General features: G+C 45.2%; 1 protein-coding gene across 3 annotated transcripts in view; it reads right to left on the minus strand.

The window, feature by feature from the left end:
* Nucleotides 1-15,805, minus strand: part of LRRFIP2 (LRR binding FLII interacting protein 2) — a 1,092,194-nt gene that overhangs the window by 681,021 nt on the left and 395,368 nt on the right. For all 3 annotated transcript variants that reach the window (XM_069613205.1, XM_069613206.1, XM_069613204.1), the window contains exon 8: nt 10,221-10,280. In XM_069613205.1, coding sequence (XP_069469306.1) covers nt 10,221-10,280 — 60 coding nt within the window. The remainder of the gene's footprint in view (nt 1-10,220; nt 10,281-15,805) is intronic.

A 15,805-nucleotide genomic window follows, 5' to 3' on the forward strand; every position in this document is an offset into this window, starting at 1 on the left:
TTCCTTGTGCCATAGTATTGTATGCCTATTGTGTAAACCCTGAATACTGCTCATCTCCCTCTTGAGAGAAGTCTGACTGCCCAGCCACAGCTACCAACTAAATATTTGTGGTACAGACTGATACCAAAGGGGATTTATTGCTTTCACCTGTAGTCCTAATCTTCTGTAGTGCTCCCTAAGGGAACTGCACAGGATTCCGCCTAACAGGCAGCTATCCAGTGTTATCTACATCTGTGCACGAGGACCAAGAAGGTTTTATTTCATGTTGGAATATGATACTAAACATAGGTTTGTTTTTGCCAATGGATCACCTCCAGTCAGACCCATGCAGGCATGTCATTTGAAACTGAAGCACACACAAGTGTTTATTATTGATTGGTACTATATGCTGAAGGCATAAATGCTAAAGGCTCCATTCTGCTTTCACTGGCTGAGTCACTGCTATGCACAGCTCCACTTACCAATCTATTTGTCGATAATCACATTATCGGAGGTGGAAAATTAGTAGGGGGCAGGCAGGGACTGCCACTGGTCAGGTGATATCTGCACTTAAGAGCCTCTGACCTGCTTAGCAACAGATCCATCAACAATGGTATGTACTTGACAGGAAATTCGCAGATTTTGCTTTATTCAAATGTTATATCGGATGGGCACGATTGTGCTGCAACCTCTCCAGATACAGCAAATTGGAGAATGTTTTGGGTGCGTGCCTGGCAGTCAGATTATGTAGCAAATCAGTGTTGTAACCCCGGCCCAGATCAGAGCAGGTTTCGGCTTATTACGGCCAATAAACTTCAGAGGTACTCGCATCTAGAACGCTAAGCAGGCCGCATCTGGGTAAGACATTGATTACAGCTTGGTTTAAGTTTCCAATACGGTAAGGGCAAAGTAGCACTTGTGTTACAGAGAGCATTATATGCGTTTCCTTAATGCTGTGTTTAGGAGGCTCGACAACTAACTCCAGCAGCTATAATGGAATGATAAGTTGGTACAAATAGGACTATCGATACCGACGTTGCATCATACTTCAAGAGAGAGTAGGCGCACCAATTTCACGCATTACTACAGGGTGAAACGATGAGTACATTATGAGAGGAACTCATGGTGGCAACAAGTAAGACAGACAAGTGATCACAGTTCAAGGATGTTTATTGAACAATGAATGCTGTATGCAGGTTGGAAAAACACCTAATCTAAACCTAAATCCAAGATGGGAGCAACCGTCGACCATCAAATGAAAATAACGCAGTCCTTGTGGCGTTGTGTCAAAATAAAATGGCCTATACTAAAAAACCTATTGCCAAACCTTACAACTAATGCAAAAAAGGGTGTGGGATAGTTCAAGAAAAGAAAGAAGTGTTCTCAAATAATATGTCAAGATGCAGTAGCCTAGGTCTCCCTTCTCCACATTTTAAACACAGGGCAAGATGGGAGCTTGGAGCACAGTACAGTCTCGGGCTTCTCCAGCACGAGACGACAGTTTCAATGGCAGCTCTCAGGACCGTTGATGGCCAAGTCTCGTTTACTAGAAAGTCTCTTGCCTTCGAAGATCCGAGTTCTTCAACTAACAAAAACACAAAAGTTCCTTTAACAAATGAAAGTTTGTTCCCGATGTTCGCTGAGTGATGGGTTCACACCTGGGTCCCCCTCTTCTGGGCGCTGATCCTTCTTAACTTCACATTCACTTTACTCTTGTATTACGGGACTCATGTCCCTTGATTTCTCTCAATGCAGTATTCACTTGCCTTGCTTTCACCTAGTTTGTAGATCAAAGTCTTTCCATTGTACAGGGATTTTACTAGACCTCCTGTATGACCACCTTGACCTCTTCCAGTGATTCCCCATTTGGCCTTCTAGTACCTGCAGTTCGCTCTGATGGGGATCGACCAGAGTCTCTTGAATTAGCACCCACGTGGTGCTGATTTTCCTTCTGCAGCTGGTCTCCCCTTAACACTTTTTACAGTTCTTTACACAGTTCATTAAACTTGGTTCAAACTTGACTCTTTGCGGTTCTCTCACTCAACAGCCCGGTTCTTATCGATTCTCCCCTCGACTTGGCTTTTGGCTTTCCTGGAGCCAAGGCCGGTACCACGGACGCAAGAGCTTCCCTCGGTCCTGCTTATTGACATAAGCTTGCCCAGTGTACCGTTGACATCTGCTGCAAGACACTTGTGCTATTTTTCACAGTCTTATACTCTTCCACAAAGTTTTTGCGGGTTTGGGATGAAAAGGGCAAGGTCACTTCCCTCCTCGCCGCCCTCTTGATTCCTGCCACCTTTCTCCTTCTCTTGAACTGCCGCGCAGCTGTCCCGTCGTGCTGTCTGTCATTCACGCCTTGTTCGTACTGTGCTCTCTGCCCCCCCCCCCTTTTATCCCTGAGGGAAAGAGAAATGGTGGTCAGGTGTGTGTGGTTCTGGTCAATTGCCTGACTTTGCCTGACCCTTGTATTGAGACATGTCAGGTAAAAAGCTCTGATGTTAGTCCGTTGTCCTTTGTGTTGTGTGAAAGTGTTTGTGTTGGAAAGGGGGGGGGGCAGTGGTTTGGAATGTTCTACATGAGAGGATGGGAAAAAGGTGTTATCACAAGGGGGATACTGCGTCTCACGCGGTGTCCCACTCCTAGAGGACCCCCATCCAGGCGATACTCCTTTACTGGTCCACCCCCAGGAACTGGATCCAATAGGGATGGCTGTGTCCTGGCCACCTGCATAACAGATCCCCGGGGACTAGCTAGGGAAGACACCTTCAGGTTTTCTCAAAATGGTAGCCTACTTTGAGAGGTTGGGGCGGGGCATAGTATCAGCTAAGACGATTTGCACACTGGTTCAACTGCACTAAATGAAAACCCTGATATTGTGCAATCATTAGAAGAAAAGACTCCCAAAACATTGCCAGTAGGGGGTTACGATTTAATGGGGTACGTAATAGGCAGCCAGCAGGAGGGTCACTGCAACAGACATCTGCACAAAGGCTTCCACCAATTCTCTGAAAAGTGTCGGTGAGCAGAGAGAAGTTACTGGCATGTGCAGCTATGCAGGAGTGATCAGGGAGAACTCTACAAATTTGGCCAAAACTGGGATAGGAGCAGCAAATCGCTCTGAACTGGAGAAATCGGGAACTGCCTTAAACTTTGGTACTGGAACAAACAGTACTATCCATTCCTAGAACCGAGGAAGCGCCTAAAGCACGAAACGTGTGTTAACTTATGGAATACAAAATTTGCAATTACATGTTTGAAATAAAGCATCAGCGAAGAAGAGATCACCATTTATATAAATACTGATGCAACAGTTTTACCAATGAAAGAATTATGCAAAGGCTGTACACCTCTTTCTCAACACAGAAAATTCACAATGTAACGGAAGGTGCAAAATAAGATGATTTGGCTGGCGGGTGGGCCTGCATCACTCAGAAGCTGAAAGGGTAGTCAATTGTCTGCGTCCAATTTGTTTTTTTAACTAATATGTGTTAATAAAAAAGGAAAGAATGTGACGATCATTCCAGTACTCCTAATGAAATGTTCTTCTAGTTCCAAAAATAGGAAATGCTACAAACGAGTAAGCTGTTAAACTTAGGTGAGCATGGTGTATACATTCCTTGATGCAGGTGCACCATGACTGATCAGTAAGAGGCCGGGCAGCCAAGTCAGATCACTGTACGGACAAGGTTGATGGTGGGGCAGTGGAGTCAGGGGCTTGGAAAAGTGTTGTTCATAATAAAAGAGAGGCCATAACAAGAGTATACATGCCCAGCAAAGGTGACAATCTTGCCACTACACCATTCTCTTGTATAACCGAGCCATGGGAAAGCAAACAAAAGAAAACCATCACACAGCCAGGCAAATGTAGCTTTGCTATTTTTGCATTTGGCGTTTATATAGCAAGAACCTAGCTAGAAAGCAACGGAGAGCTGCACATCTGGTGGAGGGTAAGAAAAGAGAAGGGGGGTTGCTACAATATGTGGCATGGATGTTCTGACCGGGGGACTGGGGAATTGGGGGAAAAGTTGAGTGGAGAGGGAACCCAAGGAGCCAAGGTGACATCTAGCTATTAACAGAAAAGTAAGGTCTTGAGTTCCTTCCTGAACTGTAAGAATGTTGCCATGGTCCAGATTACCAGACTGGGGGGAGGCGAAAGAAGGAGAAGGGATCCATAGGAGAAAGATAACGTTTGTCAAAATTGCGCTAGATCACCTCCGATTTGTAGCCATTTCTTTACAAGCTACTAAAGCCAAGACAAGCTGTGCACCCCAATTCAGCCAATAGTCCCAAGAACATCAGTTAAGATCATACTCCTCTGCAGAGATCAGTCACTGCATCATTTACTTGCTCTCATGCTGTGATGCGCTAGGTACTTACAGCCACAGTCATGGATTCAAAATGGAACCTGGAAAATTCCACAGGAATTACACCCTAAAATGCAGAGACGGAACAATGGTATGAAGTACCACACACCTTCTCCTAGAAACAGAATGCCTCGTGTCAGGAAAATCATATATATGGATATTTTCTGAGAGCAGAACAAGTTTTAGAAGTTGAATTGGGAATGCTAGGCCCAAGGTAGGCGGGGAAAGGAGTTCTCTGGCGCCCTGAAACTAATTGGAGAAAGGCTTACAAAGGGTTTCTCAATCGGATAGTCAGAAAAGAAACACTAGGAGGGCATCCATAATGGCAGCCACAAGCCACATCAAAGTCGTCCACTTTTAGTATGTGAAAACAATTGATCATATTAAACATCACCCATGAGAAACGTCTATTTCTCCCACTATCCAGCACTTTACCCACAATCTAGAAAAGGAGTATGTTTGTGCAATTATACCAGTTTTGAACATGATCGGAAGGCTGTACAGTGATAAAAAAAAAAGTTTTCTTTAATATTGGATATGTAAAGTAGGTGCAGTGATGTACCCAATCTATCAACTTGTCTAGGTGCCAATCACAAGAAGGCTATGCGAAAGGCGACAAGGTATGCAGGCTATACCTGGACATGCAAGTTCCTGGTTGGGTGAAGTGGCAGAGAGGGCCAATTTACACCTTAATCAACAGCCTGCAAAGGAAATGCAAGTATGCAGCTCTAAAGGTCAAAAAGGAAATTGTGTAAATGTCATGTTTTTGCATCAAACATTTATGCGCAGATGCACCAACGATTGCTTCGATAACACCACAAGTGGGATGCTGTTCCTAGCGCCATTCGCTTTATAGAGAAAGCACTTCACTTGATTTGTATTCCCATCACACTGGAAGGGGGTTAGGTACTCACCAAGAATCATACATTAAATAGAATGCCGAATACAGCTCTTTTGGTCCTTGTCATGTGAGGGTTACTTTATTAGCCAATCCAGGTAAGGGAAGCCAAGCACCCTCTTGTGACAAAAAAGCTGTGGCCAGAGCCAGGACCTTTTTTAAAGCCTCTTAGTGCATTTAATGCCAATTAACGGGTTTAGTACGGCTAGTTGCCTTTCACTACAAACTTGACAAAGTGGTGCTGGGAGTTCCAAGCAGTGATTAGGAAGTTCACCTAGGTGCAACCTACCTTTCTTGGAAACGGAGCCGCACAGATTCAGTACCTGGTCCAAGGCTCAGAGGTTGGACTCTGGCATGAAGCGCAATATTAAAATCAATGCCATTATTTTATTATTTTTAAATGTTTCTCCGAGGAAGGTAAGGTTGCTTAAGTACCAGTTTATTCCTTTTGCTCTATGTTTGCTCGCTAATATCAGTACGCACTACTCAATCAACTAAAGACCTTGCTTCATCACAGACCAATAAAAGGGAGCAAATTGCAACCTCAGTAGCTTTTTGTGGTTGTTGAGGTTATTTCACCCTTTTAATCAGTCTATGCTTGCATCCTCCGGGTCTCTTTAAACAGGTACTGCCATGTTTCCATCTCCGAGTACACAAGGTGGGGTATCCTAAATAGGGCTCCCCCAAAGAGTGTAATTCATTCATGTTTTCCCCCTCAATGGATGTCCTGCTTCACCCCCAGACCTCTCATTTTGAACCTACACCAAGGATGTTAAAAACATGTGAGCTAAGAATTATAGAATGCGGCATGATGGTTTAATTGAGAGCACTGTAGGCAGTGGGAGAGTGCACAATTTGCTAACTCTACCACTGCTTAATCTTGGGCAACCATTGTAAGGGGAGTGGGGTGGAAGAGGTGCGAGTATCTTAAACCACTGCTACACTTCAATGGGTAGCCATAGCATTCCACAAGTGACAGAGGCCATTCAGAATCGCGTTAATGATGATCAATATTTCAGAGATGCCAATAGGTCTCTTAGAGCTAGGCATGTTTGAAGTGAAACGTGCCACATAAGCTATATTTGCTGTTTTCCTTCATGGATCAGGAACACCCGCTCCAAACAAGTTCTAGCATATGGAGACCTTCCCATGAATAAGGTAAGAGGCCATTTTTGTGTCTGTAAAAAGCAGGCAGGCAGAAAAGGGTGAATATCTTAGCACCAGGACGACTGCAGCCATAAGCTCCAGTCCCCATCTCAGTCCTGAGTTGGCCATCAACTGTACAATGATGACAACTGTGCCAACACTTCCCAAATTGTACAAAGGAAAGGAATGCGATTACTTCCATGTAGGTTCACCTCTGCACACCACTAAACCCAAGTCCACAGATGGGCCAACTGGTCCACAGGAAGGTGCATCCACAAGGTTATGCTGCAAAGGCCGCATGAAAGGTATTAGGATGGGTGCAAGCAATACAGCAAGCTGTTCTGGCTGAAGGTCTGGGGAGTTCGCCTGAATTACGCATCTGGAGTAGAGGGGAGGGAATCCATTGCCAGAAGAGGTACTGAAAGGATGGCCACACTGGAACGGACGAGTGCAACGAGGATTATGAATAGCCCCCACAGATGATGGGGGATAAACGAGAGGAGGCATGATCAGACTCATGAAAGTCTGAGCTGCAAAAAAATCTCTATATTGGGCCTTACATAAATGGAATGGAGACCAGCCGAGTCCAGATTACGGCAAGGGTGATGGGGCTAGAACAAAACGTACAAAGGATTAAAGGCGAATGAAACTCTCTGCACAAGAGGAACAAACAAGTATAGGAAATAAGTGAATATTAAAAGGTTGAACAGATGGATCCTAGGCATGATATTTGAAAAATTGTAATGAATGTATACAATCTATTAGCACAATTTAAAGGATTATTATGTGTTGAATTTCACACGAGGGCCTTCCAACTTCCTAGGACATCATACTTAGGATCCATCTATTCATCAATATTACCATACCTCAATGTGCATGCGAGGTCTGTTGCCCGCCCACCAAATCGCGTACTCTTATATTAAAAGGTTCCCATAACTGTGTGGTGTGCTTGACTTTGCAGCTTAAAAACACTGAGGTGAGAAAATGCACAAAAAGTAGACAACTGCAGCATTTTGGGGGTCTCCGAGTTGCAAGTCTAGTAAAACTCGAGAATTTGTCTTAATTACTAAGTGAAGGTCTTTACCAACCCACAAGCACCAATGTTCTGTAGGCATCTCGTCTGCATACATTCAGAACCAAAGAAACCAATCCTGAAGTGGTTATGCCTATTGCAGTATTGAGCGACCCAATGGAAAGTAAACATTATGAAACTGTTAGCTCGTAAGAGAAGGAGCATGTAAGGAGCATTTAAAAATGAGAAAGGTGGCAATTTGCCCTGATTTCAGTTCGGAATCCCAGTTCAGAAGGCAGGATCTTCTGGCGATTACTAAAAAAACAACTGCCTTTGAAAGTGGCGGGGTCCTGCACTCTGCTAGACTGAGTGGGACTGCGGATGCAGATCAAAGAAAAAAAAGAGGCGGATAAGAAGAGAATAGGGTTGATCTCTGTGGGACACAAGACCTTAACCCACGAGTACTGTGGCAGTTGCATATGTGAAGCCATGCTCAAGCCTGCCATAGTGGTGGGTTTCGGACAACAAGCCTTTGTTATTGCAAATCTGCTCCAGTGTTTGTTAGCCTCCATTACTCTCCATCTACTGCCTAAAGCAGTCTCCCAGGGTCGGGTAGGGTAGGTGGTTGATTTAAGAAAAACTGCAAAGCATGCTGAAGCTTTTAAAGGCTATGGCACAGCATAAACATGGGAAAAGTGTGCATATATGTTACCAGCTTTTTAGTGCAAGAACTTTTTAGTTGCGACTGAGTGTTAATTAAAAGGACTTCAGCCAAAATGGAAGGCTTAATTTAGCTCATCATAGAACTTGCCCTTTTCAGGAGGATAAAAAGGGGGGCAGCGATATGCAAGCAGGCTTGGTGCAACCCCAAAAGGGCAGTGCCGTGTAGACGGAATTGCTAGGTTGCATCCCTTTTGGACAAGACCATGAGCAATCCCCGACTTATTTTGGTTCCATGTAATAATGTCTCTGCAAAAATGTCGCCGTTTTACATTGTTACATTGAACATGCGGGGGGACACCCCCACAACCCCTACATTTTTTTTTTACAAGGGGAGCAGGGGACATACCTGCAACCCATCCCCATACATAACTTCACCATATATAATGTCGCCAATGGCTTTTCCCGGAGACATTACGTATGGGGACATTACCTGATATCCTTATTTTGGCCTGTTTGGGCGTTACCAGTGAAGTGTAGCTCTGGGCACTAGGCACACCAAGCTCTGAATTTTGCTTATGGTCTCGGTTAAAGGGATGTAATCAAGCATTTCAGCTGGGCCTACTCTTATCCAGAGGGACAAAGTATCATTTCTGTATAATCTTTGACCTTCTGTAATGCTTGACCGGTTGGAAATACAATGTTTTGTTAAGGGTTGGTTGACCAGACAAAACAATTCTTATATTCACCACTCTTCAGTTTTGCATTATTCCCAAACAGATGAGGCCTGCCCACGTACTAGGAAAGTATTTGTAAAGTGTCTCCGGTATTTGATTCAACATAAGCAAGAAAAAACAATATTCTGAATAATTTCCAGAACATTACATTTGCCAGGAATTGCATCATTCATTAAATTTGGTTTGCAACCCCATTTGAAGCGTTAATCCATAACGGAGGCCAGAGCGTTAGAAAATATTTTAAAGTGGGGTATTTTATTGCTTTTTTTTATTGCGAGCCTTGCTTTTGCGAGTAAAGGTAATAATCATTCCCAACAGCAATATTCATCATGAATAAACATTTTAACCCTCAACAGTTCTGTAATGTACATTTATTTGCACGTAGTAATGCATGCATGTTCACCTTTAAATACACCTCGACAAATCCGGCAGTAATTTTAAAACTCCTTCCGAGATTACTGCTTTGCTGGTAAAAATGATCTTAATGTTTCCATAGAGCTGTGTGGGTGTAAGCAACGGGAAGGCTATCGGTTTGTGCTTTCCCATTTTTGATGAGCATTTTTACTCTTTTCTTTGAGAGAACGCGACCATTTTAATACAGTAAAAATGGCTGGAACCACACTGAGCAGTAGCGTTGGCGGGGGCCCAACTTCAGAATAACGATAATTGCCTCTTTCATGAGGCGGCTGATGAGCCATCCAGAAGAGCAGATGAAGAAAATATCCTACTGAAGTACTGCAAAGGGATGGTTTACAGTCAGTTATAAAATCATTGATTACTGCATCGGACAGAACACTTTTCAGGCAACAATACGTGGGAGAAAGAGAAGTGTCTGTCGCTGGGCATAGAAGGTCTATGACCCCAGTATGAGGCTTTGAATGTGGGATCTCATGTACACAGGTTTGGGTCGCAGTTTCAGAAGCAGATTTCTACAGCGAAAAGTAGCGGGACACACTCATTTGGTAACAAAAGATCCTGACATGTTGCAGTAGATGCAATTCCAGACTGCAGGGGTAGAACGGTGCAAAAGGCAGGCATCTGCTGCAATATACAACGATTGCAAAAAGGTAGTACCACAAGGAATATCAAAACACTAGATGCAAACGAACATATCGAATATACCAAGATAAGAATCCATATTAGTGAAATGCAAGGGAGTAGATGCCAGTCTAACATGTATGTGTTGGTCATCTCCTAACGTCTGGGCGAATGACCACGTTTAATATCACCATGTAGATAGACCGAGACAAACAAAAAGAAAACACGTGCACCCCCTTAAACTCTCAAAACGAAGGTGTACTTTAGTATTAGGAACCACTCAAAGCACATGGTGTAAATTGCATTCCAAGTGTGTAACAAGTCTCAAGTTAATAGATGCGTGTGGTTATCCCAATCATTCAAGTCATAGGCATAGGTTTACATACGCTTGATGACATTCGGTCATACTTTGAAGACGATTTATCCCTCACAAGATCAGACTGCAGCTGAATGATTAAACGGCAGCAATGGAGAAAAAAAACGAGATAAATTAAATCAGTATAATAACCATTCAATATCCATCATCGCCACTAAGCAAAAGATGGAGGGCAATCTTGCTTTGTTGTAAACGTTTTTTTGGGATCTCGTTTTGCATGTGTATGTAGTCACACCAATATATTTTGAGCTGTTTTTATGCGAGGTTTGCGTTATTAGATCTGCGTTGTGCACGTTTTCACAAATGCATGCAAGATCATTAAAAGTGTGTGTGAAAGCGCACATTTACTGTACGAAGTACAACAGTAGGGAATCTATGTTTTCGACTCTGTATTACAACATGATCGTCATAAGAGACTGTAGTGAGAATTTTGTTTTGAGCCACCTGAGGATGATCTTAACAGATCAAAACATGTGCATGTAGTGGCTGTGATATATGGAATCGGATTCTGAAATTGAATGAAGTTGAACTTCAAAACTCCATACTGAAAATAATACAAAATAGCATTTTTTGAAACTGGCAAAGTGTAAGATTGGTTTTTAGCAACCAACATGTGTTGTACACAGGAGCGAAACAGTGTCTCAAGCACCACACAGCTATGAACTGCTTTGGATAATTCTATGTCAAGACCGGCTCACATTAGGCTTCTCTTCCTTTATTTAAACACGTAAATAAAGCTCAGCAGCAAGATATTTTTGTGCACCTGAGTGCAATAGGTAATATGCCTAAAGAAGGCGCACCAAAAAAATATATAGCAAAACATAATAAAACACATCAGGCTATGTCCATAAGTCTCTGGGGAAAAACAAGAGTTCCATTTCCCAGGAGACCTCCCCAAAGTTCATCCAGAGGTCACCAACATTTGACATTAGTCCTCCAATAGGTATGAAGATATCCTCATAAACAGTCCTGAACATGAAGTAACTTCATCTTTCTTTGCTGCTCACAGCAAGAGAAAAGTACATTTCATGTTCAGCACTGTTTATGAAGTGTTTGCATGATTTTAAATATTATTTATACCATTGGATTTAATATTATTATTATATTGCTGACGTGTTACAAACTTTTTATAGCGTGTTGGTTATTAGTTTTGCCCGCTTTGTGGCTCCGTGACTTATTTTGCTGGTTTCTCTCCGACGCCAGCTGTTTCCTGCTGGCGTCGGAGAGCGTGCATCTACGAAGACTCCGTTTGCGTCCTTATTTCATTTTATTGTTACCAGTCAGCGTTCCTAACAGCTGACTGAAGGTCTGCTGAAGTGGACCCTTGCACGTCCTTGCGTTCGCTTCCTCGGCCAAGCAGACTTCCCCACAGGGCTCGGATGCATTTCCGTTACAGATTATAACGGATTTGCGAACGCGCGCGCCAGAGACTCTTTTACAACAAACTTTATTCAGATTCAACATATTTAAAAAAAACATTTCAAAAGAGAAAACCAAACAAACAGTAAGAGAAAAAGATCCTTTACAAGCAGGATCATCTCAGCTTGATTACTATTACTGCTGGGCTAGAGAGAAGGCGTTCAGTAAGCCCAGAAGAAAATAAAAGGGAGAAAGGTACATTAAATTGACCACCGTGGCAGCACAGTACTCCCCTCAATCAGATCAGGCTTGGTCTGAGTGTGAGGAAGATACTTGTTATATTGATGAAGTGGCAATGGCAAAGCCTTCAGAAGGTGCTGGGATCTTCTGTTGAGACCAGCATTAAATAGGCCGTAACAGATATGCTCCTACCTATACAGCAGCGTCTGGACACTATGGAAGAGCACATGCGAGATGCCTCCCCACCAGGGAGAATTAAAGACCCAGAAAAGGAAACCCTTTACACAAGGGGATGTAGTCCGGCTCGCAGGAGCAGAAGCTCTCCGACGCCCCCCCCACCAGCCAGCCAGAACCTGCCACTGCTGCCGTATCCAACGCCTTCTCCAGGCTAAAAAGAGCCTTTATGAATAGGAAGGTAACCCCTTTCCCATAATGGACCCTCTTACCGCGAGGAGGACAACAGGGGTACTAGACCCTCAAGCCCGGAGGGAGATAGACAGGGCATGGAAGATGACCAGAAAAGAGGCGTGTATGACGCCGATCACTCTCACAACTCCTCTGATGAGGACATTCAAATCGTGGGTTCGAAACCCTCAAGCTCAGGGATTGTGGCAACCCTCATACCCCAGAAGACAGCCGGGGAACAGTATCCTTCAAAGGAAGATCTAATAGATTCCAGATCCACTGACTGGGAGCCGTCGTCTAGGACAACTAAATACATCTTTACCAGACTACACAAGCCCCTCGATAAAGAGGTCAGAGCCAGACTCCAGGCCAAATGCCCACGTCCAGAAATTCCAGACAAGGTGGCTCTAACCCCAGAGCTAGACTCTAAAATGATCACATTGGGCAAAAATGTGAAGGGCCCTAGAAAAGGCATCGCCCGCGCCTGGAAGTCCCGTCATGACAAGGTTCTGGACATCACTGGTCCACTGGAAAAGATCTTGGACCTGGCGGAAGCAGCCATCGACACAGCCGACCCCATTGACGCAGCGATTCTCTCAGGTTGGGCCCATCAGGCCATCTGCCTACTAGGAAATGCCAGTTGTGCTATATCAACTGAGCGTCGTAACGGCATCATGGTTAAAATCGATGCCAAGTTGAGTGAATCAGCAGACACAGTCCAGGTGCTGCTGCCCAGGGCTTACTTTTTGGGGATCCTTTCATGAAGGAGATGTCAAAATTTGTCGGTACCTTCACCGCATTGGACAAAGCTCAGGCGTCCATCAAGAGAGTCTTCACTTAAAAAAATGTCTCCAGGGCCGGACAATGTCGAGGTCGCTCCTCCGGCCGTTATTTCTTCGATAGAAGACCAACACTCCAGGGTGCCAGCACAATGCCTGGCAAGAGTGCACTGATACCTTCTTTCCTTCAAGAGGGTATGGAAGAAGGCGTGGCTGGATAAGAGTGGCTAAATATCCAGCCCAGCAACAACCCTCATGTCAGTGTACTCATAACAGCGGTAGCGCCCCAAGCGCCTACACGGGGGAGGCTAGCTATCTTTGGGAGAGCTTGGGATAGCTTATCGGGAGATGCCTGGGTACAGGACACAGCTCGCGGTCTGCGCCTAGTGTTTTTCGCGCAACCTGTTCAAGCCCGTCGCCCTGCCCCTATAGTTATGTCCGAAATATATCAGATAGCGTTAGACAACGAGATACACAGCTTATACCAAAAGCAAGCGATTCACCCCTGCTCAAGTAAAGGCGGTTTCCTCAGCCCCATATTTCTGGAACGCAGAAAGCAGAAGGTGCGGCCAGTAATAAATATAAGATCTCAACCATTTTATCGTCTACCACCATTTCAAGATGTAAAGAATCCACATGCTCAGGGATATCTTGAGACTGAACAACTGGCTCATGCGCATAGACCTGAAGGATGCCTACCTCACAGTACCCATTCATCAGGTACATGCAAGTTATCGGAGATTCTCATGGGGACGAGACTGGGAGTTCACAAGTCTACCTTTCTGGCTCTCTTCAGCACCTTGGGCTTTTACCAAGCTTCTAAGGCCCATAGTAGCTCATCTAAGAGAACAGGGTTGTCCAGCTTATAATTTAATCTTCATGGCTCAATCTCAGGAGCTACTACAGCGGCAGACCAGGCTAGCCATAGATTTACTGCACAGCCTCGGCTTTCTCATAAACTGGGAAAAGTCAATTCTTTGTCCATCCAGTAATCTGCAATTTCTGGGGTTCAAGGTGTATTCCCAGAATTCTCAACTCCCGTATCCCAGCGGCCAAAATACACTCCACCAGACTGGAGAGGGAGGAGCCTCATTTCTCTTCGGAAGCTAGCAAGAGTAATAGGTTTACTATCCTCCTCCCTCCAGGCGAGATTTCCCGGTCCCCTTCACTACCGAGAGTTAGAGGCTGAAGGGTCAACACTTAAGGCGCATCCTTTCTTACTCCCAACGCCTGATACTTTCACCTCAGGCGAGAATAGAGCTCAACTGGTGGCTCACTCACATGGAAGCCTGGAACGGCAGAGCAATCTTCGGATCAACCCCAGATATCGTCATCGAGTCAGATGCCAGTGGCTCCGGTTGGGGAGTGGGATGTGGCTCGGTAGGCACGGGAGGAACTTGTCTCCACAGGAACTGGAGATGCATATAAACTGCCTGGAGCTTCTTGCAGGCTCTTTCACAGTTCGTTCCTTTGCCAGAGAGAGTGCTGTATCTTGCTGAAAATGGACAAAGTATCCGCAGATACATCAATCATCTGGGTGGCACCAAATCACGTCCGCTACCGGATCTCCGTCACAGCGTCATATCTTCCGGGTCTCAGGAACGTGGTAGTGGACTGGTACTCCCGTCATTACACAGACTCCAGCGACTGGAGGCTCAACAGAAACATCTTTCGCCGCCTCCAACAAATCTGGGGCCCCATGTCCAAGGATCGCTTTGCCTCCCGCCTCAACACTCAACTTCCAGTGTTCTACAGCTGGAGACCGGATCCAACTGCCTCGGTGACGGGCACATTCCTGCAGCCTTGGACAGAGGGAATTCACTATGCATTTCCCCCCTTTACCATGATGGCGAGGACCCTGGCGAAGACCTGTCAGGAGCAAACAGAGCTGGTCCTCATAGCCCCAGTCTGGACATCTCAGACCTGGTATCCAGTGCTTCTGGAACTTTCAACGGATGTTCCAATCCTTCTACCCCACTTTCCAGACCTTCTATTGGGTCCGCTAGGACAACGTCACGCCCTGTTCCTCAGTGGGTGTCTGACCCTGGCAGCTTGGAGGATTTCAGGGCAAGGTGCAGAATTCCGGGCATGTCGCCCAAGGCGATCAGTCTCGAGGAGAGCTGGGCTCCCGCTACCCTTAGAAGATACTCCAATTCCTGGAGGACCTGGTGCCAGGGCCGGGGTTTTCACCCGGTTTCAGCACCTATAGAAGACATTCTGAATTTCCTGGTGTCCTTGGTGGAAAGAGGCCTTACCTACAGGACAGTCAACGCCTCATGCAAGGGGTCCCAGCTGGGGAGCATCACCTGGTTTGCAGATTGCTAAAGGGTATTAGGCTTACAGTGCTGCCTCCATTATGACAAGCTTTGGGACTTCAATAGGGTCCTTAATCTGTTTCTGTCATGGCCACCTAACGAGGAGTTATCACGTATGGCGCCCTCTGGCAAGCTTACTACGTTGCTCTGCTTGGTCTCGTGCAGGGGAGTTTCGGACGTCAGAGCCCTAGACCTAGCAGGCAGGACCTTTTCTTCTAACGGTATTGTGTTCAACATACGCAGAACTAAATGTGATTCAAAAGTGATTTCTTACCCCGCTTTTAGGGAACAACCCAAGCTTTGCTTAGTCAAATGTTTGAAAACCTACGAAGAGGTAACAGCTCCCCTCAGAAACTCTAGCGGTCAGCTACTGATAGCCCTTCGCAAACCCCACAGAGCAGTTTCTGCCCCTACTTTAGCACGCTGGGTGCGTTGGACCATAGCACAGGCAGGAATGGACACACTTCACTTTGGCGCCCACTCTGTGAGAAGAGCCA

Source organism: Ambystoma mexicanum, chromosome 5p (genome assembly GCF_040938575.1).
Source record: "Ambystoma mexicanum isolate Mex_15411 chromosome 5p, UKY_AmexF1_1, whole genome shotgun sequence".
In the NCBI taxonomy this organism is placed as follows: Eukaryota; Metazoa; Chordata; class Amphibia; order Caudata; family Ambystomatidae; genus Ambystoma; species Ambystoma mexicanum.